The 24559-nt window shown below is 29.5% G+C and overlaps 1 protein-coding gene across 1 annotated transcript in view; it reads right to left on the reverse strand.

Moving 5' to 3' along the window:
- The window catches only part of LOC100159877 (alpha-mannosidase 2), a 191154-nt gene that overhangs the window by 125308 nt on the left and 41287 nt on the right, over nucleotides 1-24559 (reverse strand). The window contains exon 2 of the mRNA XM_029491149.1: nucleotides 9136-9237. Coding sequence (XP_029347009.1) covers nucleotides 9136-9237 — 102 coding nt within the window. The remainder of the gene's footprint in view (nucleotides 1-9135; nucleotides 9238-24559) is intronic.

A 24559-nucleotide genomic window follows, 5' to 3' on the forward strand; every position in this document is an offset into this window, starting at 1 on the left:
CTTTTATACCTGACCCACTCGTTCGACATGTATACCCCTCCGCCTCATACTATCACATTCTCTATCTCATCTCTCTCTCTCTCTCTATATATATATATATATATATAAATCGTCTGCTTTCGGTCCCGAGGGTAGATTTTACGTTGATCTCCTGCGACGGCAGCAGTACCGTTTCACTCGAAACATGTTCGTAAGCGCCGGCAAAGGTGTGTGTGAGCATTATTATTATTACATACGTATACATAACACAACTGATGCACTGTATAGTATAATACATGTATACGCGCTAAATAATAAATTCGAATAGACGGCGGAAAGGTATATATATTATATTATATATAAATACCATACAGATATATATACTACACGTAATATATTATATTCGTCGGGGGAAAAAAAAAGCATATACCAACATATTATATTATATATTTATGTATAACGTATGCAAACGTACAAATGTGTGTGTGTGTGTGTGTGTGTGTGTGTGTTTCGTCGACGGCCGCTAGAGTACGATTAAGCGACGCCGTCGACGTGTAAGGAAAACATAATAATATGACGTGTAATATAGGCAAGAAAAATTATTATTTTATCATTCGTCGAGCATATTATATATTATACAGAGCGGTTCTTTCACAGTTGCGAACCAGCTGGCAAAATATTCTTAGAAAATACGTGGAGTTTTCAATTTTTAGAATAAAGACTGAAAATCGTATAGAAATCGGTAAAATATGTTGTCGAAGGTAAAAATTAAACGTTAAAAAACGTACGATTTAAAATATTTTGTGTATCATGCAAGGATATTATAGTTGTAGTTGTTCACGGTAAAATAATAATAATACAGCTTGAATAAAGATTTTTTATAAACTATATAGGAATGACGGCCTGATGAATTTTTTTAGAAATCCACTAGGTGGTTTACTTTAGTATATACTACGCACCAACCTTTATTATAATCTTATATATCAGGGGTGGCCAAACCACGGCTCGCGTCATAAACTTTTGCGGCTCGCATCTTAACGTAACATTAGACGTAAATTAACGTAATATGACCTTTTTTTTTTACATCTTGGCTCTTCAATTTTTATTAATATATTTGGTGGCTCGCGAGTCTCTTCTCGCTGGCCACCCCTGTTATATATAGTCAGTGTTAATTTTTGTTTAGGTAAAATGACTTCCGAATACACTCTGATTACCGTTTAGAAAACAATTTGTTATTGTAAAGGTATATATCGAGAAAGAGCTGGAGTGGTCAGTTTATTTGTTATCTGTGTGATAATAATTGACAACCTTATTAATGCACGATATAATAGGAAATATAAAATACGGTGAGGGTTACAATATACGCACAATCAAATTAAAATAATATATTATAGTACCAAGTAAATACTACGGCATTGAAGCCAATACAGCAGCTGTACCTATGGAAATATGGATGGAAAATTGTAATATGTATAAACGATCCAATGAATAATTTTCAAAAAAATAATTTAATCGGATGATTTAATTTAAGATGCAGTAATTTAAGTACCTATCTATATATAATCACTATAAAGTCAGTGAATGCGTCATAACGTCTATAATTGTGATTGATCGTTTATTTCTATAGAATTTATATAATACATAGTATATTATTATTACTGAGAAAAAATATTAGATTAATAATACATATTTTGTTTTAACGTGATTTTATTTACCATTTTAGATAAAAATTATTATTTTAGGCGATTTTTTTTAAATGTGATAACGTAACATATACAACGAATTTAATAAATATGTACTCAACATTTTTTTTCACAAGTAGGTACTTAAAAATGAATGTCACAAAAATAACGAGAGAAACTGATATCCACTCGACATATTATATCTTCGCAATCAGTCTACCGCATATAGCCAACCAAAGCAATAGAGAAGAGACTCCCACGCGTGATTATTTTTAATCAACTAAACTAAAAATGCATTCAGTTTTTTTTAATGAACGTATATAATGAATAAGTATATGTATATAAAAACAATATATATATATAAAGACCTGTATATTATAGCTTTAATTTGATCTTTTTTTAAAGGTTTTAATATTTTATGTGTATTATGCGAGTTTTAGTTGATAATAGGCACAGTTTACCTAACCATTTAAGGATATTATTTTAAAATGTTTTATGTTATTGATAAGTATAAGGTAAGTGAATCAATTTTAAGTTTTAACAAACATTTATATACATACAAAATCTTTCTACGTTTTACAATGTCCGCACAAAACTTTTTAAACCGCAAAATTATTCAGAGCGCGTATTTCCGTTATTCATTAGCTTATACAAATTGTTCTTACAACTATTGAAATACATCACTTAAATGAAATTGATCGAATGCCAAGACGTTTCGAGGGGGAAATGATGTTTGTTTATTTGAGAGAATGATAATCATATTCGAGATATCGCAAAACTAAGATTAAAATGGATAGGTACGTAGTAGGAGGTATATAATAGATATTGACGTGAAGAAATGCGGTGAAAATGGTGAGATAACTGCACCATATATAAATATAGTATTTATATATATTTATACTGCACATATTGTATGGGAGTGATCGAAGAAAGAAACGGGTAAAAGCGACCTGGTAAAGTGAAATAAAAGCAGAGAAAGATCTTTACAAAGTATTATCCCTTTAGATTACACGAGTATTTCACATCACAATAAGAAAAGTATATGGATTACAAAAATAAAAAATATAATATAAGAAACTCTCTCTCTCCGTATAATTTATATATATATATATACAATCTCTTCAATCTCTCAAAATGACGTCCTCTGAACTTTTTCCATTCTATATGACTATCGGTATACGTACTATGGTTTATGTGTATAGGCGGTATTGTCACGCCAGTGGTTGAAATATTAATCGGAAAGTATGTACAAAACTATAATTAGGAACAAACAAATTAAATAGTTTTCAAAAAAAAAAAAAGGAAAAACGGTGATGACAATACAACGGAGACAATGAAACTGGGACGTGAACTTACGCGAAATGGCCATCGGGTATATACATGTAGGACGAGTAGGTATATGTATATGGAAAAAACAACCGTCCAAATGTCATGATGATATTATTACATGAGATATGTTATAAAATAATAGTCTTATAAAATATATATTTCCATCGGTACGGCAAGTGATTGCATTAAATTCGATATGATTAAGTTTAGATACGAAATGTATGTAATAATATATCAGTTTTGCTGTCTAGAGCAATGTGTCTCTGCACATCGTGGTTTTTTCGGATGAAAAAATATTAATTATTAATTACTATATTAAATTATTTCATTAAAATCACAATAATAGTTTTTATAGTTATTGAACAATAGATTCTAATTTGTATTACGGCAATAAAGTATAGTTTGGCTTCAGCAAACCACCGTTGTAGTTTGGTAGGTAGTAAAATAACCCGTTAATATTATCATAGAATCGTGTATTATAATATTATGTTAAAAAAAATAAATATTTTGTATGTTATATAACTACATAATATGTAAAGAATAAACGCACAGACATTATTGTGATTGAAATGAAATTGCGCACAAATTTATTTGATTTAAATTATTAAACAAATATATTTTCAAGTTGAAATAAAAATAAGTACGGTTAACTGAAATATAAAACAAGAAACTCGTGTTTTTTGGTGCTGTTTTACGAGGAACAAATTCATTTTAATTCAACAAGAAATGCTCACGAAACTTTTTTAATTGATTCATATAATAATAAAGAAATTAAATGTTGAATTCTAATAAGTTTTAATATTGAAAAGTCATCGAAACGTATGTAACTAAAATAATAATACCGACAAAACTTCGATGAACCAATAATATAATGTATTTTTTACCTTAGGTACTATACCAACCATTGAAATATCAACAATATGGTGATCGAAAATCATAATAAGTTCTCTATATATACAGCCATACCATACAAACATATTATATTAATTAAATTTCCATCATTGTATAAACAACTAAATCTCGCGTACCGTTATAATAGAATTTAATTGATTATTATCCGATAACCGTTTTAAATTTTCTCACATTTATGCGTGCCTAACACCACAATGTATGATTATAATTTTCACATTGAATATGTTTTATAACAAATGTACCAACATATATACGAATATTTTGATAATTATTAGCGTCTTTGAAAATAATTATAAGTTTGACAATGCTATACGAGTTGTACCAGTGTAAACGATTAATTTACACTAAATACTAGGTTTACGTATATGTGCTTTTTTTAATGTAAAATCGTAAATTGTTTATAACATACCAGTATACCACCCGTTAGCTTGCAGACTTCAGCCCAAATAATAAACATAAATCATACGCGTTAATTAACGCAACAGAATTATTAACCATAAATTATAATTAAATTAGAGTTGAAAAAACGTACCGCGTTTTATCCACCCTATGTACATATTACTAAATATACACATTTATAACAACTTTAACAACGCGAAGCACCAAGAACGTATATTATTTTGGATTTTTGTCGAAACCGGTTTTATTATTTTGTATTATTCAATTTTTTTTCACTTTTATTAGGTATAAATATATATATAATATTATAAATTATAATTATTAACTGTTACACTAATAAACTATTTAATGGTTGAGCCGGATGAGGTGATGGGGTAACTTTTCCATGGCACCCGTCACCAAGTAGATTTTACCCCCCCCCCCCCACCGCCTCCGTGTAGAACATTTTTTTTTTTTTGGTGGATACAAATTGCAGTTATAATTTAATAAATAAAGAATATTATACCAAACAATTTTAGGGTCAACGTTTAGACCTCAGGGTGATGGTATAAAACGGCAACCTTATGTTTTGTACAACCATTCCCGTAAATCTTTATTGGACTCCTCGCGTGTGATTAAACAATGATTTGAGTTCGAAAAATGTTTATTTCGCCGATACAACAAAACCTCTGAAGACCATAATATATGTAATTTGGACACTTCCGACGGTCAATTGTTGTAATTAGGGCTAAAATTTAAATGCCCTAAAAAATATCTACAAATTTTAATACCTAATATGATATCGTGATTGAGAGTTAAACGAGTGTTCGAGAATGACATGGAGGGGGGGGGGGAAAACACCGTGGAAACTTCATAGATATTAAAGAATATAATATATAATATTATACTAATATCTTTATATCTATGACGACACGCGCGTAAAATATCGGCAACATTATCATATAATTATGCTTTGGGGTGTCCTCTATCGTGTCGGATATAGTGCATCGTAATGCGGGCCGAGGGGAATATTATTTAATAAAATGCTGAAAATACGCTACAATAATTTCTAGTTAAATTGCCCATAATACTGTTGATATTGTTAAAATTTGTATTTGAAAAAAAAACAGCATGCACTTCTACGTAAAACGTCCAATTAAATGATTGTATTTTCAAACTTCATTATTTAACTACAAATTTGCTATGCTTTCTCGAGAAATTTTATTTATGAATAAAATCCCTTTTAATTATATAGTCTGACAGTTTTCGCGTGTGTGTTGTCTATGTGTGCATTTTAAAGCGCTATTTTTTATTTTAATACTTAGCGCCACCCTACCGGGTCGTCGGATACAATAATATGGCTGCATTTAATGTTTATAGTTTATACTATGTGTTTATAGATAGACGTTACGAACCTATTGTGTGCGGAATACAAATTATATTTGGTGGAATACTTTTTCACCAATCAAATACTGACCCGCACAACAAATCTTCCCTTATTTTTAATCAAAATACGGAACTTTGAAATGTTTCGTTCACTGAATTTTTCCAAAGCAGGACGAATAATATTATACGCATAAAATAAGTCTTACTTATGTCCGAGCTGGGTCTGAGCCTTTCGAGACACATATTACATTATAATATTATATATTTACTATAATAATATGAAGTGACCTTTTGAACAGTATAGCACGACTTTACACGCTCAAAAATATAATAGTCATTATATTATTATTATTATTATTATATAGAATTTGCATTTTCCTTTGTAAATATTTAGTTTGAAAAAAGTATTAATGTTCACCACACAATAAAAATTAAACTTAGGTACTAAATATGTATCCAGTTTAGAAATCATTTGACTACAATTAATTATGTCATTAACAATGTTTCTGTTAAACTTTGAAACAAATCGTAATATATTATCATTCATTATAAATAACATTTTTATAAGAATAAAACATTAAGAAACAATATTAAACAAAATTAAATTGTAATAGTAAGTTTTTACTTTCACTGTGTAAATATTTATTGATTCATAAGTCCGCTCAAATAATAAAAAAAAACACGATTACTGGACAAGTCCGGTATTGCTCGCCTATCTTATCGAAGCAAAGATTGTGAGGTATTCGTGATATTAATTTAAATACGACTGTACCTCATCGCATTTAAAAAAACGGTTCTGGGTGAGCTTTCGTTGCTGACATTTTTTTCTACTTTTTTTCGACGGCAGAATTTTTCTTTGTGTGAATAGCTAAGGGAAATTGTATTGGGAAAATCGAAAAATTACCACTTCAAAGTACCGTCTAGACTCCAGATGTAGATATATTAAAAATGTATTATACTGTAGCATCATGAAAGTTTTTGAACACTCATTCTATAAACGAGAATAGGAAAGGACAAAAAAAAATTATAATTTATAATAAAACAAAACACCGCCGTGAAACCAATACACGGCTGCTGTATTGTTTTTCGCTTAGGTTAGGGGTTAGGTTCTTGAAATCTAATAAGTGAAATATGTACACGCATGTATCCGTTTGATCGTTTTATTATAATAAAACGATCAAACGGATTATAATAAATAATATATTTATAACAAACTATTTGAGAACACAAAAAGATAAAATTAAAAAAACAAACCTACCTATACATATATTATGTATGATATATAATATTATGAAACATTTTAAGGTTTCGTACGAGACCACTTAAAAATCGTATTTTTGTCGGAACAAATGTCACAGTGATTTAACTGCAGTATCTCCGGCTACAGCAGAATGATACAACGAAACCGTCGTACTATATGATTAATATTATTTCCGAAGAAATGAAAAAGAAGTTTTGCTGTAGTTTTAGACATTATAAGACGTGCAGTCCTCCTCACCCCGAACCCCACTGGCGACCACACATGCACACACACATATATATATATATGTATATACAATAAACTGTAAATACGCGTGTGTTGTACCATATTATATAATATGTTCCCGTTTAAATTATTTCCTGTGCCTTTGCAGACTACACACAGGTTTACTTATATATATAAATGCGTACGCTGAACATATGTGTGGGCAAGGTACGCGTATGAAATATTTTCGTAGTTGACTTCCACGCGTGCGGCGGCGTTATATAATATATCGTGTCGGACCAGTAAATCCTATTACCGGAAAACGAAACGTGACGACGAAAGGAATAATTTCGTACGAGTTGGCGGCACGGTAGATACCTACCTATATAGAACTACGTGGAAAATGAAAATAAAAAACATAAAATATTTGCGCAGTCTCGCCGCCGCCGCGGACTCTACCCGAATTAACTTCTCTCGTAGGGCGGCTGTAATTTGTTTAACCCCACTGCGGGCTGCGCGTGCATTACATCGGTCGAGCTGCAAAAGTATGCCATGGTGAGGGTGGGTGCATCGGTGTAGGTGCGTGGAGGTAAGTGGACATTTTTATTAACGGAAACGAATAAGCCGTAGTAAATAACCAATTTCGTGGGTCACCTGACACCTCGTCCGACAATTCTCCCGCGCCCAACACCCTGCACTGGCCAACTGCAGTATTATACTTTAGTCTACGACTCCCTAGGACCCGAGGTCACTGAGGTGAGTAATAATAATAATAATAATAATAATAATAATAATAATAATAATAATAATAATAATAAAAATAAAAATAATAATAATAACTTTCGTGTAATTATTTGGGTTTATGGGCGCATTAACAGGCGAAAAGAATATGAAATTCGTAGATAAAAATAACGTCACATTATAATAATAATAATTATTGTGCTCTCGTGATTATTTAAACGACTGTCGTGGGACTATTATTTTCACCGGTTATTAATAATAATAATAATTAGTCAATTTACTTGCGTATATATTTTATTTGCGCACGGTGTCGTGTTTATCGATGTGATTCAACGAGTCCTGCAGGAGTGCAACGGTGTAAACATAGACATTTTTGTATGAAAAATAACCTGACGTTAAAAACAAAAAATGTTGTTATAGCTAACAGGAACCGTAATTTTAATTAAGATAATGAGTGTATATTGTATTATACATCAATTATACTACAATAACTACGAAATTCATTTAATATTTGTTGAAAAAAAATCATAATTTATTATAGCCATTTTTAAATGAATAATTTTGTTTCAACCATATGCATATGAGTTTTTTTATTTTTATTATTGATCTCAAGTACCGACAACTATATAGTCATTATAATTTTGTAGGGGTAGGGGTTGGGTTACAGTTGTTGATGAACACGTCGTGTATGTGACGGCGAAGATTCGTCACTGAAAACACGGGTATAGTTTCGGTCACCCATCCGGGAACTAGCGACGTCGGCCGATGCTTGTCCTCATACACGTTGATGACCGAGGACAACCACCGAGCAACACCAGGCCCCCATATAAGGTTTGTCGAGCCTATTATTAAGGATGAAATTTAAAACGATTTGAACTAAATATAAGTGCGCGTTACTATATGAAATTTGAGAAATTGGCATTACATAAGTACTAAAAAAATGCACATATTCATGGAAGAGATAGGGTTTTTAAAGTAGTTCTTTCGACTGAAATAGCGGGACGGTATATTGTACGAGAAAAAGGTGAACAAGGTAACAGAAGTTGCCTCTGCAAGTGGGAAGGGTACACGACCGACTGTGTTGTATACTGAATAGTGATTCAGCCCTAAATATAGAACACGTGTAATAATAAAAAAACACTTTGTGTATACGGAAAAACGTCATACTCGTCACGCGGCGACATTAATAAAACATTTCAGACATTATTGTGTTTCCCTTAAGCTGAAGTATAATAACAGTACGACGGGTTCTTCGGGACTTACCTTGAGTGGAAGTCGTTTTTTATTGATAACGTCTTCGTGGAGTTTCTTGTAACGTTCGTCGAAACTGTTGTTCCAATATTCTTTACTTTTCATCCAATAAGGCTAGAAAAAAAAATATAAATTGCACGGTTAAACATAATAATATGTAAATATTGTATTATGTCCATAATATTATGATATTTCGTCAAGTTGTTTTATTAATCGTATCGTCTAGACTGTAGACGATATATGGTCTGATCCGTGTAACATCGTTCCTTAAAAACACGAAGTATAGAAACTATATACGCCCATAGGTGGAGATTTTATTGAATTTTAAGGGGGCTTAAATCCTTCGTTACAAAATAAGAAGAAATAATAATAATAATTTTTTTTAGGGGGGGGGGGGGCTTTCAATCTATTGGGAAGCTAAACACCCCTAAACACACCCAGATCTCCGCCTATCTTTAGTGATTAATTTAATAATACATGATTGTAACAATGTTTCAAAAACAGTTAATGCCATTTACTGGTTATCATCAATATTGTTTTAGTAACACCAAAAAATATGCTCTCTCAAACGATATATGTATATGAGGTCTAAAATAACGTCAACATGATTTACTTCACGATTATTTCGTCGTAATTCAAACGTTGCAGTTCATACCGATTTTCGAAAACAACTATTATTTCACAACGAAATGAAAATTATGTGAAACGCATTACATTTTATTGTCGAATTCCTATTGAATTAAATGGCACGTGACAATAACATATGAGCTTTCTACCTCCACTCGAATGTAAATAACTATTGTTAGGAAACAGGAAATACCCAGCAACCTACCCAAAAATTGTGAAAAATATTAAAGTATATTATACATAATAACATAAATGACTGTCGATATACAAATGCAACTCGAATAAGTACCTAGTTAATTAATTAATAATTATAACATAAGTGTTGATCCACTATTATCCGCATATTAGTAGTTCTTTAAATACTTATAAGTTATAACAAATTAACTTATTCATTGGAAATTCTTAGACAATTATACAACTTCAAAATAAGATTTTTAAATTAAGTGTTTTTATTCTATAAAAATAAAAACTTCATAAATTAATTCGATAAAAAATATTAATATTTAATATTATATTAATTCGTATATTTCTTGAAATAACAATAAATCTATAATACATACGGTTGTTGGAAGATTATTGAAAAATATTGGAGATTCGAAATTTTTATTTTACATCTATAGCTATACTTTTGTCATCATTTGATAAGTTTTATTGACATTTCTTCGATGTTAGTTTGTATTTATCGAAAATGGTATTGTTTGTTTTGCTTTTTAGTATTTATACATTTTAACGAAATCCATCTGGTTTTAAATTCACCGATGTTTATTTATCATTATAATAATATAATATAATATACAGTTTACAAGAAAAAATAAACAATTCATATTTGTCAAAAAATACCTTTGCTTTAATTGTTAATAAAAAAAAAACCCCGATTTACATATTTTTTTTCCTTTCCTTTTTAGAGTTTAATTATGTTTGTGTAATGGCATTTTTCAAGGTTTCCAGACAAAATGTATAAGTCGTTATTTAACTTTTAGCTTAAGATGAGATATTTTAAATGTTTAAGTAATTTGTAGTTACGTTTAAATCTGAGCCCTAAATTTATTTATGTTATTAAACATAGTATTTCTAGTTAGTTTATATGCGTAATGTAAAGTAATGTAAAACAGTAAGCGTATACATAAATATACTGCTATAATAGTACTTACAACGTTTCTATAAAGAAAAACAGACGTTTTATTTTTATTTTCATCAGTTAAACATAATTAATGTTAGTTGAAGTATATTATATCTATTTGAACATATCTTATATATTTTCATATAACAATTTATAATTTATAAATTTAAAATTTTATATTGTTATCACAATAAATTCACATTTATGATTTTTTTACTTATCAATAATTTTGTTTATCTACCATTTTACAAAATGAACTACCTACAGGAAATAATATTGAAATATGAATATTGTTATTATTCGAGGACTGACCAAACGCCAAGTTTTCTATGATCGTTATTCAACACCTATGAATTATTTTGACGAACGTCATAATATACTCATATGAAACATAAAAGCATAAACATAAGTCATAACATATTATATTACGAATTACGATACAATATAAAAGCAAATACAAATAATGTAGGTGTAAACAATGTATCGCACTGTACATTTTATTGTAATATAAATTAAAATGTATTGTTAGTTTATTAATAACGAAAAAAAAATCTCTTCAAACAATTCGATTGTTGATGTGGATATAAATTACATATATATGCGTAATATAATTGACATATACCTAAAACAAATATATCGAATAAAATAGTTTAGTACATACCATGAAATCATTAGGCAATAATTTTAAATATAAAACGGATTTAAAAATAATTAAATTTTATAAAAAATGCGTTTGGTATTTATTATTTTTATATGCTCACAAATAATAAAAATTTAACTTTTTAAACGCTACTTCAGTTTACTCAACTACAGAATACCATAATTCCACATAAACCAAATATGTAATGTTGCTATATAGTATAATATTATATACCATGCAATTATTGTATAACTCATAATTTCGGAAACGTTTTAGAAAAAAATATCTATTTATTACCATTTATATACCATATATTTATAATTTTTAAAATTTTTACTCTTTTGAACTATGATATTATACACTTTCAATTTTCATATTCTGAAGCAGATGATCTCTGCAGATATTTCTCTGAGTATTTCAACGTAACAAAATTTATTTTGATTGAGTCATTATATAGTTATATAAATATTGAAATTAATATAGACGAGAGGAATATCAGTGGATCAACATTTTATAGGGTAGGTGTGTAATGGGGTAACTAGGAAAGTCAATGACATGGATAGGTTCATTTTTTTAAAATTAATTTTGGTTCATTGATCCACGCGTCCAAAACCTAAGACTAATCGAATTATAGCTATTTCAAATTTGATAATAATTTTATTTGAGGTCGTCGGAGGCGGTGCATTTTTAGTACAAAAATATGTCCTACAGTAAGAACTCTCACGTCCTGACGTCTGTAAAATAATAGGATTTCATTAATTTTTTTTTTTAATTCAAAAGAAGAGAACATTTTGCTGGTCGGATACTCGGATCAAAACATGATTTTCAGAATAATTATGGAAGCTAAAACATGTATTTGAACATGCACAATATTTGTTATTTTTTAAACTTATATTCCTAGCAGTATTGAAAGTAAAATGAAAATTCGAGAAAATATCATCTTTCAAATAAAAAAAAAAACTATCAAAATATGACATATCGATGAGGCACAAGAGTTTTTCCTGCAGTGAAGTCATTTTTGTTGATATAATATACCAATCAATCCCCCTCTCCAATAGGTAGATTAGTGAAAAAGTATTATAATATTAAGGTAGCAACTTAAATATAACTTTCAAATTGTATAGAATTGCGGAAAATTGGAAAAACCGGCAACGCGCACCCTTTTTAACGTTTTTCCCATAAAATTAATCTTTAAACGAAATTATTGATTTTTGTTTATGAATTCGGGTTAAATGTGAAGTTTATCTAAAATGTGTGCTTTGATGCACCCTATCACATCAAACCCTATTTCAATCTGATGTCGTTGGAACTGAGCTATTTAGTAATAAGTTAATTTATATTATGACGTGACACAATGTGTATAATACTTATATAATATTAATGCGTTATTAAAATGTAAAAATGTATATCGGATATTTGTATGTATATTTTAAAAGCATATTGAGCATGAAAAAAATGGTCTTTGAAAAGTTTCAATTCCCATCGGTTCATTATGTATGGATGTCTCTGCGAATCGATACGACGGTTGCGGGCTAACGAACAGCGTTTTTTATTTTTTTGGACCATTTCAGTGGCCAATTCAGTGAATTCCTCAATGCTTAGGAACTTAAAAAAATATATAATAATAATAATAATAATAACAATAATAATTTTTGAAACAAAAAAAAAAGCTATTATATTAGGTATATCAACAAAATTATAATAAGCTGATTGAATAATTGAATTAGGTTTTAGCGTCAACGTGTTTTCTTTCGGTTTCCATTGTTGTACATTACATTTATACTGTTATTTATAAATTATATAGTTGGCATTGTATATTTTGTTGAATATTTGGCGAGAAGATTGGAATTGGGTTGGTGCATACTTTGGGTTACCGATCGAGGGAGGGATCGAAAATCGTTTTCCGAGTTTTCTCTTTTATTAAAGTAAATTGTCACACCCACACAAATATACTATTATAAAATATACTTAATAAAAACGATATTGTGTTAAATATTAAATTAGTAACGGTTTCCATTTCTTCAAATAACACAGATGTGAATTCAAAGTGCACTAATAACAGTCAACTGCAGAGACATAACGGCGACAGTTAGGTATAGGTATAGGGTACGTATTTTCATACAGACAATTTGAAAATGTTACTTATTATAGCTTCACGAGCAGACGATCATGCAAATAACGATCGGAGGTCACCAATTGGCGTTATTATATGCTTTGACTTATTTTCAAAATTTTCTTATTATAGATACCGCAAGAAGTTCTCTTCTTAAGTTTCTTATTTTCTATAGATTGTATATAGCTATAACTCGTACCTATATATATATATAATATGATTTGTAATTATAAGTTATAACAAAGGACTCATAAAGCAATAAAATAGTTTATATTTTTAAGTGTACAGGTTGGACGAGGAACTTCATCGCATAATTTTCGTGACGAAAGTGCACATTTTTTTTTACTTTTATTTGAACATTACTCGAATGTAATATTGTCTTTGCGAAAAGCACAGGGGTGGCATATTATTTTAAACATATTTTCTGAGACAAAATAAAAAAAACGTATCGAATTTATACTCAAATACAGTTTTTGGCAGTATTTTGTTTCTGACAATCCAACTGGGTGCATATTATATATTTTTATATGTACTGCGGTATAGATTGTATATAGCTAATAAATATTATGAGAGATGTGGTACGCTTAAAATTTGCTATTAAACGTATAAATTGTATAATACGCCCAGAGTCGCCGTATATAGCCTTTGGTACATATCTCTATGCATGCACCCCCGAACAATGTGGAACACGAACACAACACGATAAACCGAATAACAAGCAACGACTGACTAAAAACGAAATTTTATGTATATAATAACTTCGATCAATTGAATTTGGCACTGGTTGCTGTACACAAACATATTATTATTATAAGTATTTAAACCGCGATTTCGAACTTCATACGATTAATTATACTTAACATTTTCATCCGATCAAACTATTATCAATTTCCATTTTATCAATCGTATATCGTTATTCATTAAACGACACCACGTGATGTAATTTTTAGAAAAAATCATAATATGTATATATTTTAGTAGGTATTGAATATCACAGGACAAAAATTACAAAAGCTGTTCATGTACCGATATCATGCAGCGTACAGTGTAATAGTATAAACTTAAAATCAATCAGGCCCGGCTCAAGGGGTAGGCGACATAGGCCCACGCCTAGGGCGGCACTTAAGCAGCACTTTGGTAAGAGGGCGGAATTTTCAAAATACTGTTAATATTATATTGTTAGGGGCGGCAAAATTTGATTTTGCCTAGTTCACTATTTTTGCTTGAGCCGGTCCTGAAATCAATGACCATCATTACAGCACAGTATGGGTGTATAATGTATCGACATGTATTTATTTGTTTATTTTCTCAAAATATAATAATTGATAGTCATAAAAAAATATATAATCAGATAAAAAAAAAAATTTGCAGGTATACCTACGTAAATAATATTATAAAGTATGATCTGAGTGATTATTTTAACGGTAAATATTGGTTATATCCATATAAGTAATGACTTTTAAAGTTTTTTTTTAATGAATTTAAAGTTAAAGTTAAAGTTATAATGTACCGCGCAAGATATTGCGTGAATAATAGGTACTACTCAGTTATTATGAAATAGGTATTATAATATTACCTATAACTAATTGACTATAAAAAACGAATATCAAAGTTCGATAATATTCATTTTGTATATAAGTACACGAGACCCTCAGACAAATACTTTTCTAGGCATAATTTATAGACGTTTTGACTGTTAAAATAATCCACATGTAACTCATAGACTTTATTCATACATTTTCATAGTGTTCTGTAGTGTATCGTTTCGATTATGATTTAAACTATATTACCTTCGTCGTACAATATTATACCTATACTGCAGCTTTTCTACTAAATTTGACCGCAAAAAACCGTTACTGCGTTAGCTTAGCGGCGTTTCGGCTATTTCAAAGGCAATCGCCCCAATAATAGTGAGACATCGACATTTTCGTCGACTGCATACGAAAAATATACTCGTATATATATATATATATATATATACTGCAGTTGAACCTCAATGACTCAAATCGGACGGATACAAATAAAAACGTAAGTTATCGTAAATTCGAGTCATAGAAAAAATTGTGTGTATACAATGGGGCCAAGACATTCTTCGAGTTATCGAAAATTCGCCTTAAATACGTTCAAGTCGTCGAGGTTCCACTGTATAATATTATGTTATCCACTTGTGCAGTGTACAGGGCGGCACGCCATCGTTAAATACATATTACTATTTATACTATAGTGTGTTGCTGCCGTATGTACGCGATTCGTATAACGCTTTTTGCGATGAAAAATGCGTTCGAATCGAAACGATTAATTATGTCTTCGGTTCCGTTTCACCGCATACCACTCGGCGCACTCATTGAAAAATATGTCTCCGTATGACACAATAATTATAATGGTATCGTGGACTCGACGAACGGACCCTAATACCCTCCTACTAATAACGGACATCGGCAGTGATCGGTTTAACGGTATAGACGACAGCGGAGAGCGCGTTATCTGGTAACCTAATCACGGTATACGCCGCGTGGTGATATAGACGACAAACGGCTAATGGTCGGATTGACGTGGACGACGTGCAGGATGTCTACTCGTCCGCTTTCTTTCACTCACATCCTGCCGAGATAATGTTCACGATTTATAGAAATTCTCCACAAATCAAAAGGTCATCCGAGAGTAACATGTCATGTCCTGGAGCACAACAACGTCCGAACTTATGACGACAATACGCTATATACTTTTTTTAATACCTATCACTATAATATTATATCAAACGAAAAACGATATCATCATTAACATGACATTTTTTAGGAAAATCGGATAAAAAAATATCAAGTACATATCCTGTTGTATCATGCATAATCATGCATTCCAACAAATTAGGTTAAGATAACAATTAGGTGATAAAATAACAATTAGTATAATTTTAAGCAAAGTCAATAAGTAATATAGGTGACAATACATTTCAACATTTGTAATATAGGCCAGTGAAGCAAATGTGCTGAGGCAACTAAAATGTAAATTACCTATATGGCGAAAAGAAGAGTAAGCTTGGGAGTCGTGGTACGGAAGTATTACGGTGTACGTGATATTTTTATTAACTTGTGTGTGTTTAATAATTGGAATAAAGGTTTTTAGTTCGTTATATTGTTTTTGTGTTTGGAGTCACCTGAACTGAAAAGTGCGTATACAACACTATACTCTTTATATGGGACGTTAAACTGTGTTTGTCTAGCTGAAAATAATACACGATATTCAGTGTAGGTACCCATCTATTACCACATAGCTCCGCACGTGTACATAATATAGAGGTACTATAATGGAACATAGCTCATAATTTCAATATTATTAATAATATATCAGTTATACTATTGGCGATTGAAATTGATAAGATGTAACGGGGCCGCTGTGTATCATTTATATGTTATTTTACATGTTCCCCATTACAGATCCACCCCCCGCTGGCCTGATAATTGATAAGCTTTCAATAAACAATAATATTGTATACCACGATGGTTATATTAATATATTGTATCGACTTGATGAATATTTAAATACACAATACACATTGTTATTATTGTTAACCCAATAATAATAATGATAATAATAAATACCTCTAGTCTTAGACAAATATACGATTTAATATGTTACATATCGCGCATAACTGTGATATTATTTTAAAATCATTGCGAATTGCGATAAATATGATAGGTTTTTATAATAGTTATCCGCAGTAATTTTTAAATAAATTGTATTTAAAAAATAACTATAGGTTATTATCTGACTTAAAAGTAAACGTAAAATAAACACGAACAAAAAAATCATTTGAATGAGAATATTATCTTTAGATAACAGGTATCATAATTATATACCACCAGGTGATTATCATGAATCACCCATTATTTAAAAAAATTTACATGGTTTCCAGTCGTTAAAAAACAACATTTTTAAAAATTATTTAATTTAAATATTGTTTATCCCAATCAATTTTTACTTTTTTGAATGGCAACATATAGTTTTAATTTCATATTCTAAAGAAGAATATTTTTCTTAGTATTTCACTACATAAAAATCAAATTTAGGCAAGTAGTTTATGAGTTATAACTTATAAGTATTTAAAATATTTATAAGTATTTAAGAGTAATGGACCATCATTTTGCGGGGTAACTGCGTACCACTCCATTCCACTCATGAACATTTAAAAATGTCTAACTAATCATAATAACTACTTGTCCTAAATTCGTTTTATTGTATCGAAATACTCAGAAAAATATTTTGTTTTCGAAGATAAAATTAAAACTGTATGTTGTCATTCAAAAAAACAAAAAAACTTTAAAAAAATTATACAAATGAATAATATAAAAAATATATATAAAATATAAATAAATATAAATTTATACTTTTTGAAATAATGAATGTCTTAAGTTAAATGAATCACTCGGTATCTATAGGTCTGCCAATGAAATCCGATTTATTTAAATTTCAATTATATTCTTACTGTGTACACAATTTACCGATTAAAATATATTATAATATATACACTGTAGCCACCATAAGTACAATTTTCTAGTTATAAATAAATAGGTACTTAGTACTTACATACTTATTAAAAAACGTATGTAAATATTTAATCCATTATATTACATTATTATTTATTACGTATCAATTCAAATAAAATGTTTATGATTAAATATCAAAAGTTTTGATTCCGCACGTGCCAGTTAAAGTCGTCTCCGATATAGTATGCATGTATACCTGACTATATAGGCACCTTCATAAATCATAATGTTCATAAAACGTTACATTGAATTATACATATTTTATTTGCACAATATGTATTGCGGGTATATTCATCGTTTTCAGACAAATCGATGAAGATAGCTTTTTGTTTGAACAAGACATTATTTGCAAAGAGATTGACTTTTTTAATTGATTTGAAACCGTATCGACGACAAGACTATCCGCGTGGCCGTATATAAACGACAAATCGTTCGAGTTAAATTGCAAATAATAATATGGCGTAGGTATTAGTTTAAGGAAAAGCGCTATTACAGTCATCAATTCAACATCGAGACGTGTAATCTCATCGGCTCATAGAAAATGTCCTGTACCGTATATAATAATATGTTTTACTTTCGACGTAGACCTCTGCAGAGCGACGAGTGGAAGAACACTAATATTGTTATGAAATGACATAATATTTTTGTAAATTATATTGTTTGACGAAATGGCAGTGAAATATTATTCGCGATTATTTACAACTGCGATATTTATCACGCAAATATATATATATACCTACCTATACTCGGCGTTCTGAATAATATCTATTAATTGTATATGTACGTGTATCGTTAAAATTGATAAATTAACGTTTAACAAAATGTAAATATTATAATATTATATTCCTGCTATTTTTTTTTTCATTTGTTAAAACTAATAACACGCGGTAACAGCTGCAGAACACGAACGGAAATTATAAAATCCATTTGACAATCTATCACATTTTGGTAATTATTCATATATTGTAATATTATATTATTATGTATTATCATCGGTTTTTTTTACGATAATTTTTATTATTTCGAAAATTAAAACCATCCACAGTTCACTCTATATACCTACACTTACAGCGACTACTGCATCCGTACGAATAATAATTTCACATTTTTTTCTCGTACTCTATAATAATGTAATAGTTGCATTAAAATAAAAACCGTACGCAATAAATCAGTGAAATGCATCCGTTCGTATGACGTTTGATTTAATTCGAAATAATGATGATGATGATGATGATGGGATGTTTTGATTTTTTTGTTTTACACCCCGTACAATATTATCATCATCGCGGTGTCTTCCGGGTTACCTACCAGCTGAGCTCCCGCGCAATAACTGAAAATCCTGCATATATCGCATCGGCTACCCTATATATATTATAGTATAGCTTTATCGATGGTACGACCTAATATCTTCGAAAACACTTTTCACAAATGCACTATAATATATATTTGTCATACGCGCGTTAAAGTGATAGATTGACTGCAAATCGAATTTCGCACACGCATATTATATTGATGTTTTTTTAAAATTTCATCTCGATAGAAATGGTTGACTACTTTCTGGTAATTCTATCTGGAAGATAATAGCGAGTTCTTTGTCATGGTAATGTACATGTGAACAACAACACAGCAGTGTATTTCATTCAATACCTATGACTAATATAAATTGTTCCATCATTAAAAATGTTTCAAAAGACCTAGCACCTCGCATCTTAACAGTACTATCGATGCTCCTGATTTATTAGTCACTTCCATGCGTTCCTTCTCACACCACTTGAAACCAATTTCTATTTTTCGTTCCGTCTCACCAACACCACTTATGGACACGACCAAACTTCATAGAATATACGTCGGCTTAACCGATTTTATATAGTCAATACTCTTATCTATCGGTTACTTAGGTAATTTATATTATATATTCGCTAATCTCACCAATGTAAGTATTCATTTAATCATTGCCACTAGGATCGTTTAATTATAAAATAAATAAAATCTAAATTTGAAACATAGCACGGTTATAATATTATTACGTTAACCCTGACTTATAGCTATAACCTAGGTTTTATAAGCCATTATGATTTATGTCAATTCATTTAGACTATGTCGTATAATCTAGTTGACTAGTTGATCTAGTTGTACAACAGGGTCATGTGATTCACCAATCAGGCTACCCCCATTTTTCCTAAATTTGCGAATTTTTTTTCAAATTCTAATTTCAAGAATAATTCTACTGAATCTACTTAAAGATCAATTTTTTTCTTCAAATGAGAGCCAATCTGTAGTTAAATTGTTAAGAAGATTATTATTTTGAAAATGTTGATGTAGGTATCTCAGAATATCAAAATTCAAACAAATAGTTTCTGAGTTATTACAACGTTTGTAATATGAGTAATAAATTATAAACTTTGAGTATAGCTAAAAATTCTAAAAATCTGAATTTGAAGAAATTGATTATAAGGTATAAATTTTGATAAAAAAAGTTGTATCGTTGATTTTTGAGAAGAAAAAAATGTATTTAACATTTTTTAAATTAAATATTAATATAATATTGCAATATCGCATCTACCAGATCTCCCAGTAGTATTTACTGGAAATGTTAAGCGTGTTATATAATATTATACAACACGGCGATCAGTATAATACTCCACGAAATTCATTCGTTATATTGCGATAATCGAGTGGAAAAATATATAAATCTTTTATATAAATTATAACGCATAGAGTCTAAGTCAAATTCAATCTTTTACATACATAGAATTAGGGCATCCCGAATGAAGCATTTGTTTAACCGTGTATAGCGAGAATGTGCTAACTACAATTATGCGGCAATTTAAATATTTTAACAAATAAAAACAATAAAACCGTTTGATTGAAAATTATATTATATAATTAAACTGTATTATTATTATTTACTATTAGGTACCTATTTTATATTATATTTTTATATATTCATGTCCGCTTTGGTAAAAAAACGGTCGTATCGTAATCCGGCTGCAGTTAGTTAGTTATGTGATATGTATGTACACTGTGCATATATAATATATAGGTATAGCTGGTACAATGTGCATACCAATAAGTGAGGAATAAAAGTAATAATAATTGTACGTCCTATGGTCGTTATGAATGTTTCACGTGATAAAAGGGAAATTCGTAGTCAATATACAATTATGGGCGTACCTATTATATATTATTATACTAGCTCTATACCGCGTCATGTCGTGTATTACCAGATATATCTATGTTGCACGCACCAGTAAATATTTAAGCTATCACTAATATTATTTTTTTGCAGGTGTTAAGATGGCCGACAAATTAACAAATTCCGTCGAATTCCGATAATCATCTTTATTGGCTTGCGTCTGAACATTATTATACCTATATATACGGCCAAGGTTGACTGGCGCAGAAGACGAATTTACTGCCTACAGGGCTCGGGCTTGGACATAAGATATATAATATTATTATGTCTCCTCCTCCCCGTTGTTTTGCCAGAGGAGGAAAAACGTACGCAGATGTGTACTTTATATTATTATATATGTAGATGATTAAGTGATTTTCATAAAGAACAAATTAAAATCGTCTCGAATGTGATTTATGGTTAACCATTTACGATAAACCCATTGTGATTCCTGCAAGAACAGAACTTCACGAATCTCATCACACTACTTATTTTCAATAATATTGATGGGAAAAAAATTATTAATTACTAGTATTTCAGTAAATTATTGCAATATACTATACGACTTACCTAAAATCTAAAAGTACCAATAATATTATGCTATTATTACCTATATATTATATTATTAATCGTAGAAGTATAACATAAATGGTTATTTATAAAAGTCATTCTACTTAAATCTCGCGAAAAATAATATAATAAATAGTCATACGTATACAGCATTTTATTAAAATAGTGATAAATTGTATTGTAAAGAAGGAATTTTTTTATACTTTTTAAAATATGAATTTATATAGGTACATTAGTATTTGAACGGTGTATTTGATGCTAAACATAATATATTATATAATATATATGTTCGAAAAAAACCCCTAACGGTATTTCTATTAAAAAACTAATTTTAATAAAAAATGTTGTTTGTTTAAAATAAAGCATTTACATGTAACTATAATAGTACAATAATATGATACGCAACAATAAGCTTTTACAAATTAAATTGTTAGTCGATTTTGATATTATATACATTTTAAAATAAATTATCCAACTCATTTCGATAACTAACAAAATCTGAAAACAAACAGTTGTATATAGTCTATAGATGAAATAAATAATATCATCAAACATTCTAAATTTTAGTAAATTGTGCATTTAAAATATTTGCATACAAATTGATGCACGGTGTTAACAAGAACTAAATCATATCGTTGTGTGATGTCCTCTACGCAGGTATAAACATAAGCAATGGTACTTATAATACATATAACTATAAAAGTATGTCTATAAGTTATAACAAACAATTATAAATTATAAAATGGATTTTAGTCCAGCCTAGTGTTTTTGTTGGTATATCACTATTTTTTTGTTGATACCTAATTATTTCGGGAACATATTGATTTTGCAATTTTTTTTTTATTTTTTTTTTTTTAGATTATAATAATAATAATAGAAATTAGTATGTATTATTATTATTATTATTTTTGTATATTGATTGCCATGATAGGTGTCGGATAGTACATTGTATAATACGTACAATTTCCAATTAGATTATTGTATTTTCAAACTTCATTAGCTATTTAACTACAAATTTGTTATGCTTTCTCAAGAAATTTTTTTCGTGAATGGTGTTGCTTCCTGTAATTTTTATGGTCTGACAGTTTTCACGTGTATTTTGCCTATATGAGTATTTTAAGGCGCACTTTTCTTTTTATACTTTTTTCTAAAATAAGAATATTGAATCACAGCTGATTATGTTATTAAAATTATTGAATAAATAATAATTAATTATAATAAGTAAGCAAAACCAAGTATCAAAGTACAACAGTGCATGGACTGTGGATATCAATGAATAAATGAATCTTTAACATTTGCTATATTTTTAAACCATATTATGAGTTATAATTATTTTTATTGATACAGTGTCTTTTACCATTTAACATTTAAACCTTTTTGCAATTTTTACTGCCCCACGATATAATGTTCTAAAAACATATGTATAGTATGTATCAATTTAAAAAAATCAATCTCACAGCTCAGAATCTAGTATTTATTTTTTTGCTTTAATTTTTTAGGTTAGCACGTCATATATTTTACAGTAGTAATTTTAAATGCACAATTCTTTATCTATTTTACGGACTGTCAAGTTAGGAATAGGAAATTAGGGCTGAATCGATAATTTTTAAGGTAAGTATGCAAAAGTTATCGATTTAATTATTATTTAATTTAAGTAGATTAAAGGCTGAGGATAAAATTGTACTTTACTGTATCAATTAGTTTCATTTTTTCAATCATCCATATCATGAAAAAAAATAACTTCTATTATTAATTATTTTTTAATGATGTATTTGTTATATTACATACCTATACCGAATTTTTAGAGCGGAAATTCTCGATAACTCGTAATTCAGTAAATTCACTAGAAATGTAGTGTATTATCTACGTAATTATTTGAACTACCTACTCAAATTAAATAAATAGGAAGTATAAGATTTTATATATAGACTATAGTACAATAATTGCCAATACACCTACTTACAGTTTTCTATTATAGCTCCTATCCTACTATTATAGCATATAGTACCTATCTACTTGTCGGATATAACGACGACTAGAACATTATAATATTTATTTGCATACGCGCATATAATACCTACTTTCGATGAATATTTATATAATTATTATAACACAGGTCGATTCGATGTAAACCAAGGACAAAAAAATTTTAGACAGGATATATACTGAAGTCGGGTGATGGTGTTGAGTCGCCGCCTTGGTGTACTTGTATAATAGTCATGTTACTCTAGAGTTTGTTGATCGTAAAGTGTAAAAACACCGTTATAATACCAATACTTGGGGGGGATACCTTCCCTTTAAAGTAAAAAAAAATGTTTAAATGTCGAGAGACGCATTGAATAATTCACGTTTTCCACGTTGAAACGTTTGTTATAATATTAAATAAAATGCCGAGAAAATCTCGAAAAGCCGCGCCGCTCAGAGCGTATACTATAACCGCTGCAGCGTTGAAACTCAGAAACACGCCAAATGTAATTTCGTATTTTACTCGGAGCAGAAACATTTATGTCTCACTGTATTACAGGACGTGTCCCCGCCGTAGCGGATCAAAACGAGGAATGAAAACGCAACAAGTCTCCAGTGAGCCCCTCCGCTTATGAATAATCTAATGATTTCACTCTGCAACAGCACTGTATGTACTTACAAT

Source organism: Acyrthosiphon pisum, chromosome A3 (genome assembly GCF_005508785.2).
Source record: "Acyrthosiphon pisum isolate AL4f chromosome A3, pea_aphid_22Mar2018_4r6ur, whole genome shotgun sequence".
In the NCBI taxonomy this organism is placed as follows: Eukaryota; Metazoa; Arthropoda; class Insecta; order Hemiptera; family Aphididae; genus Acyrthosiphon; species Acyrthosiphon pisum.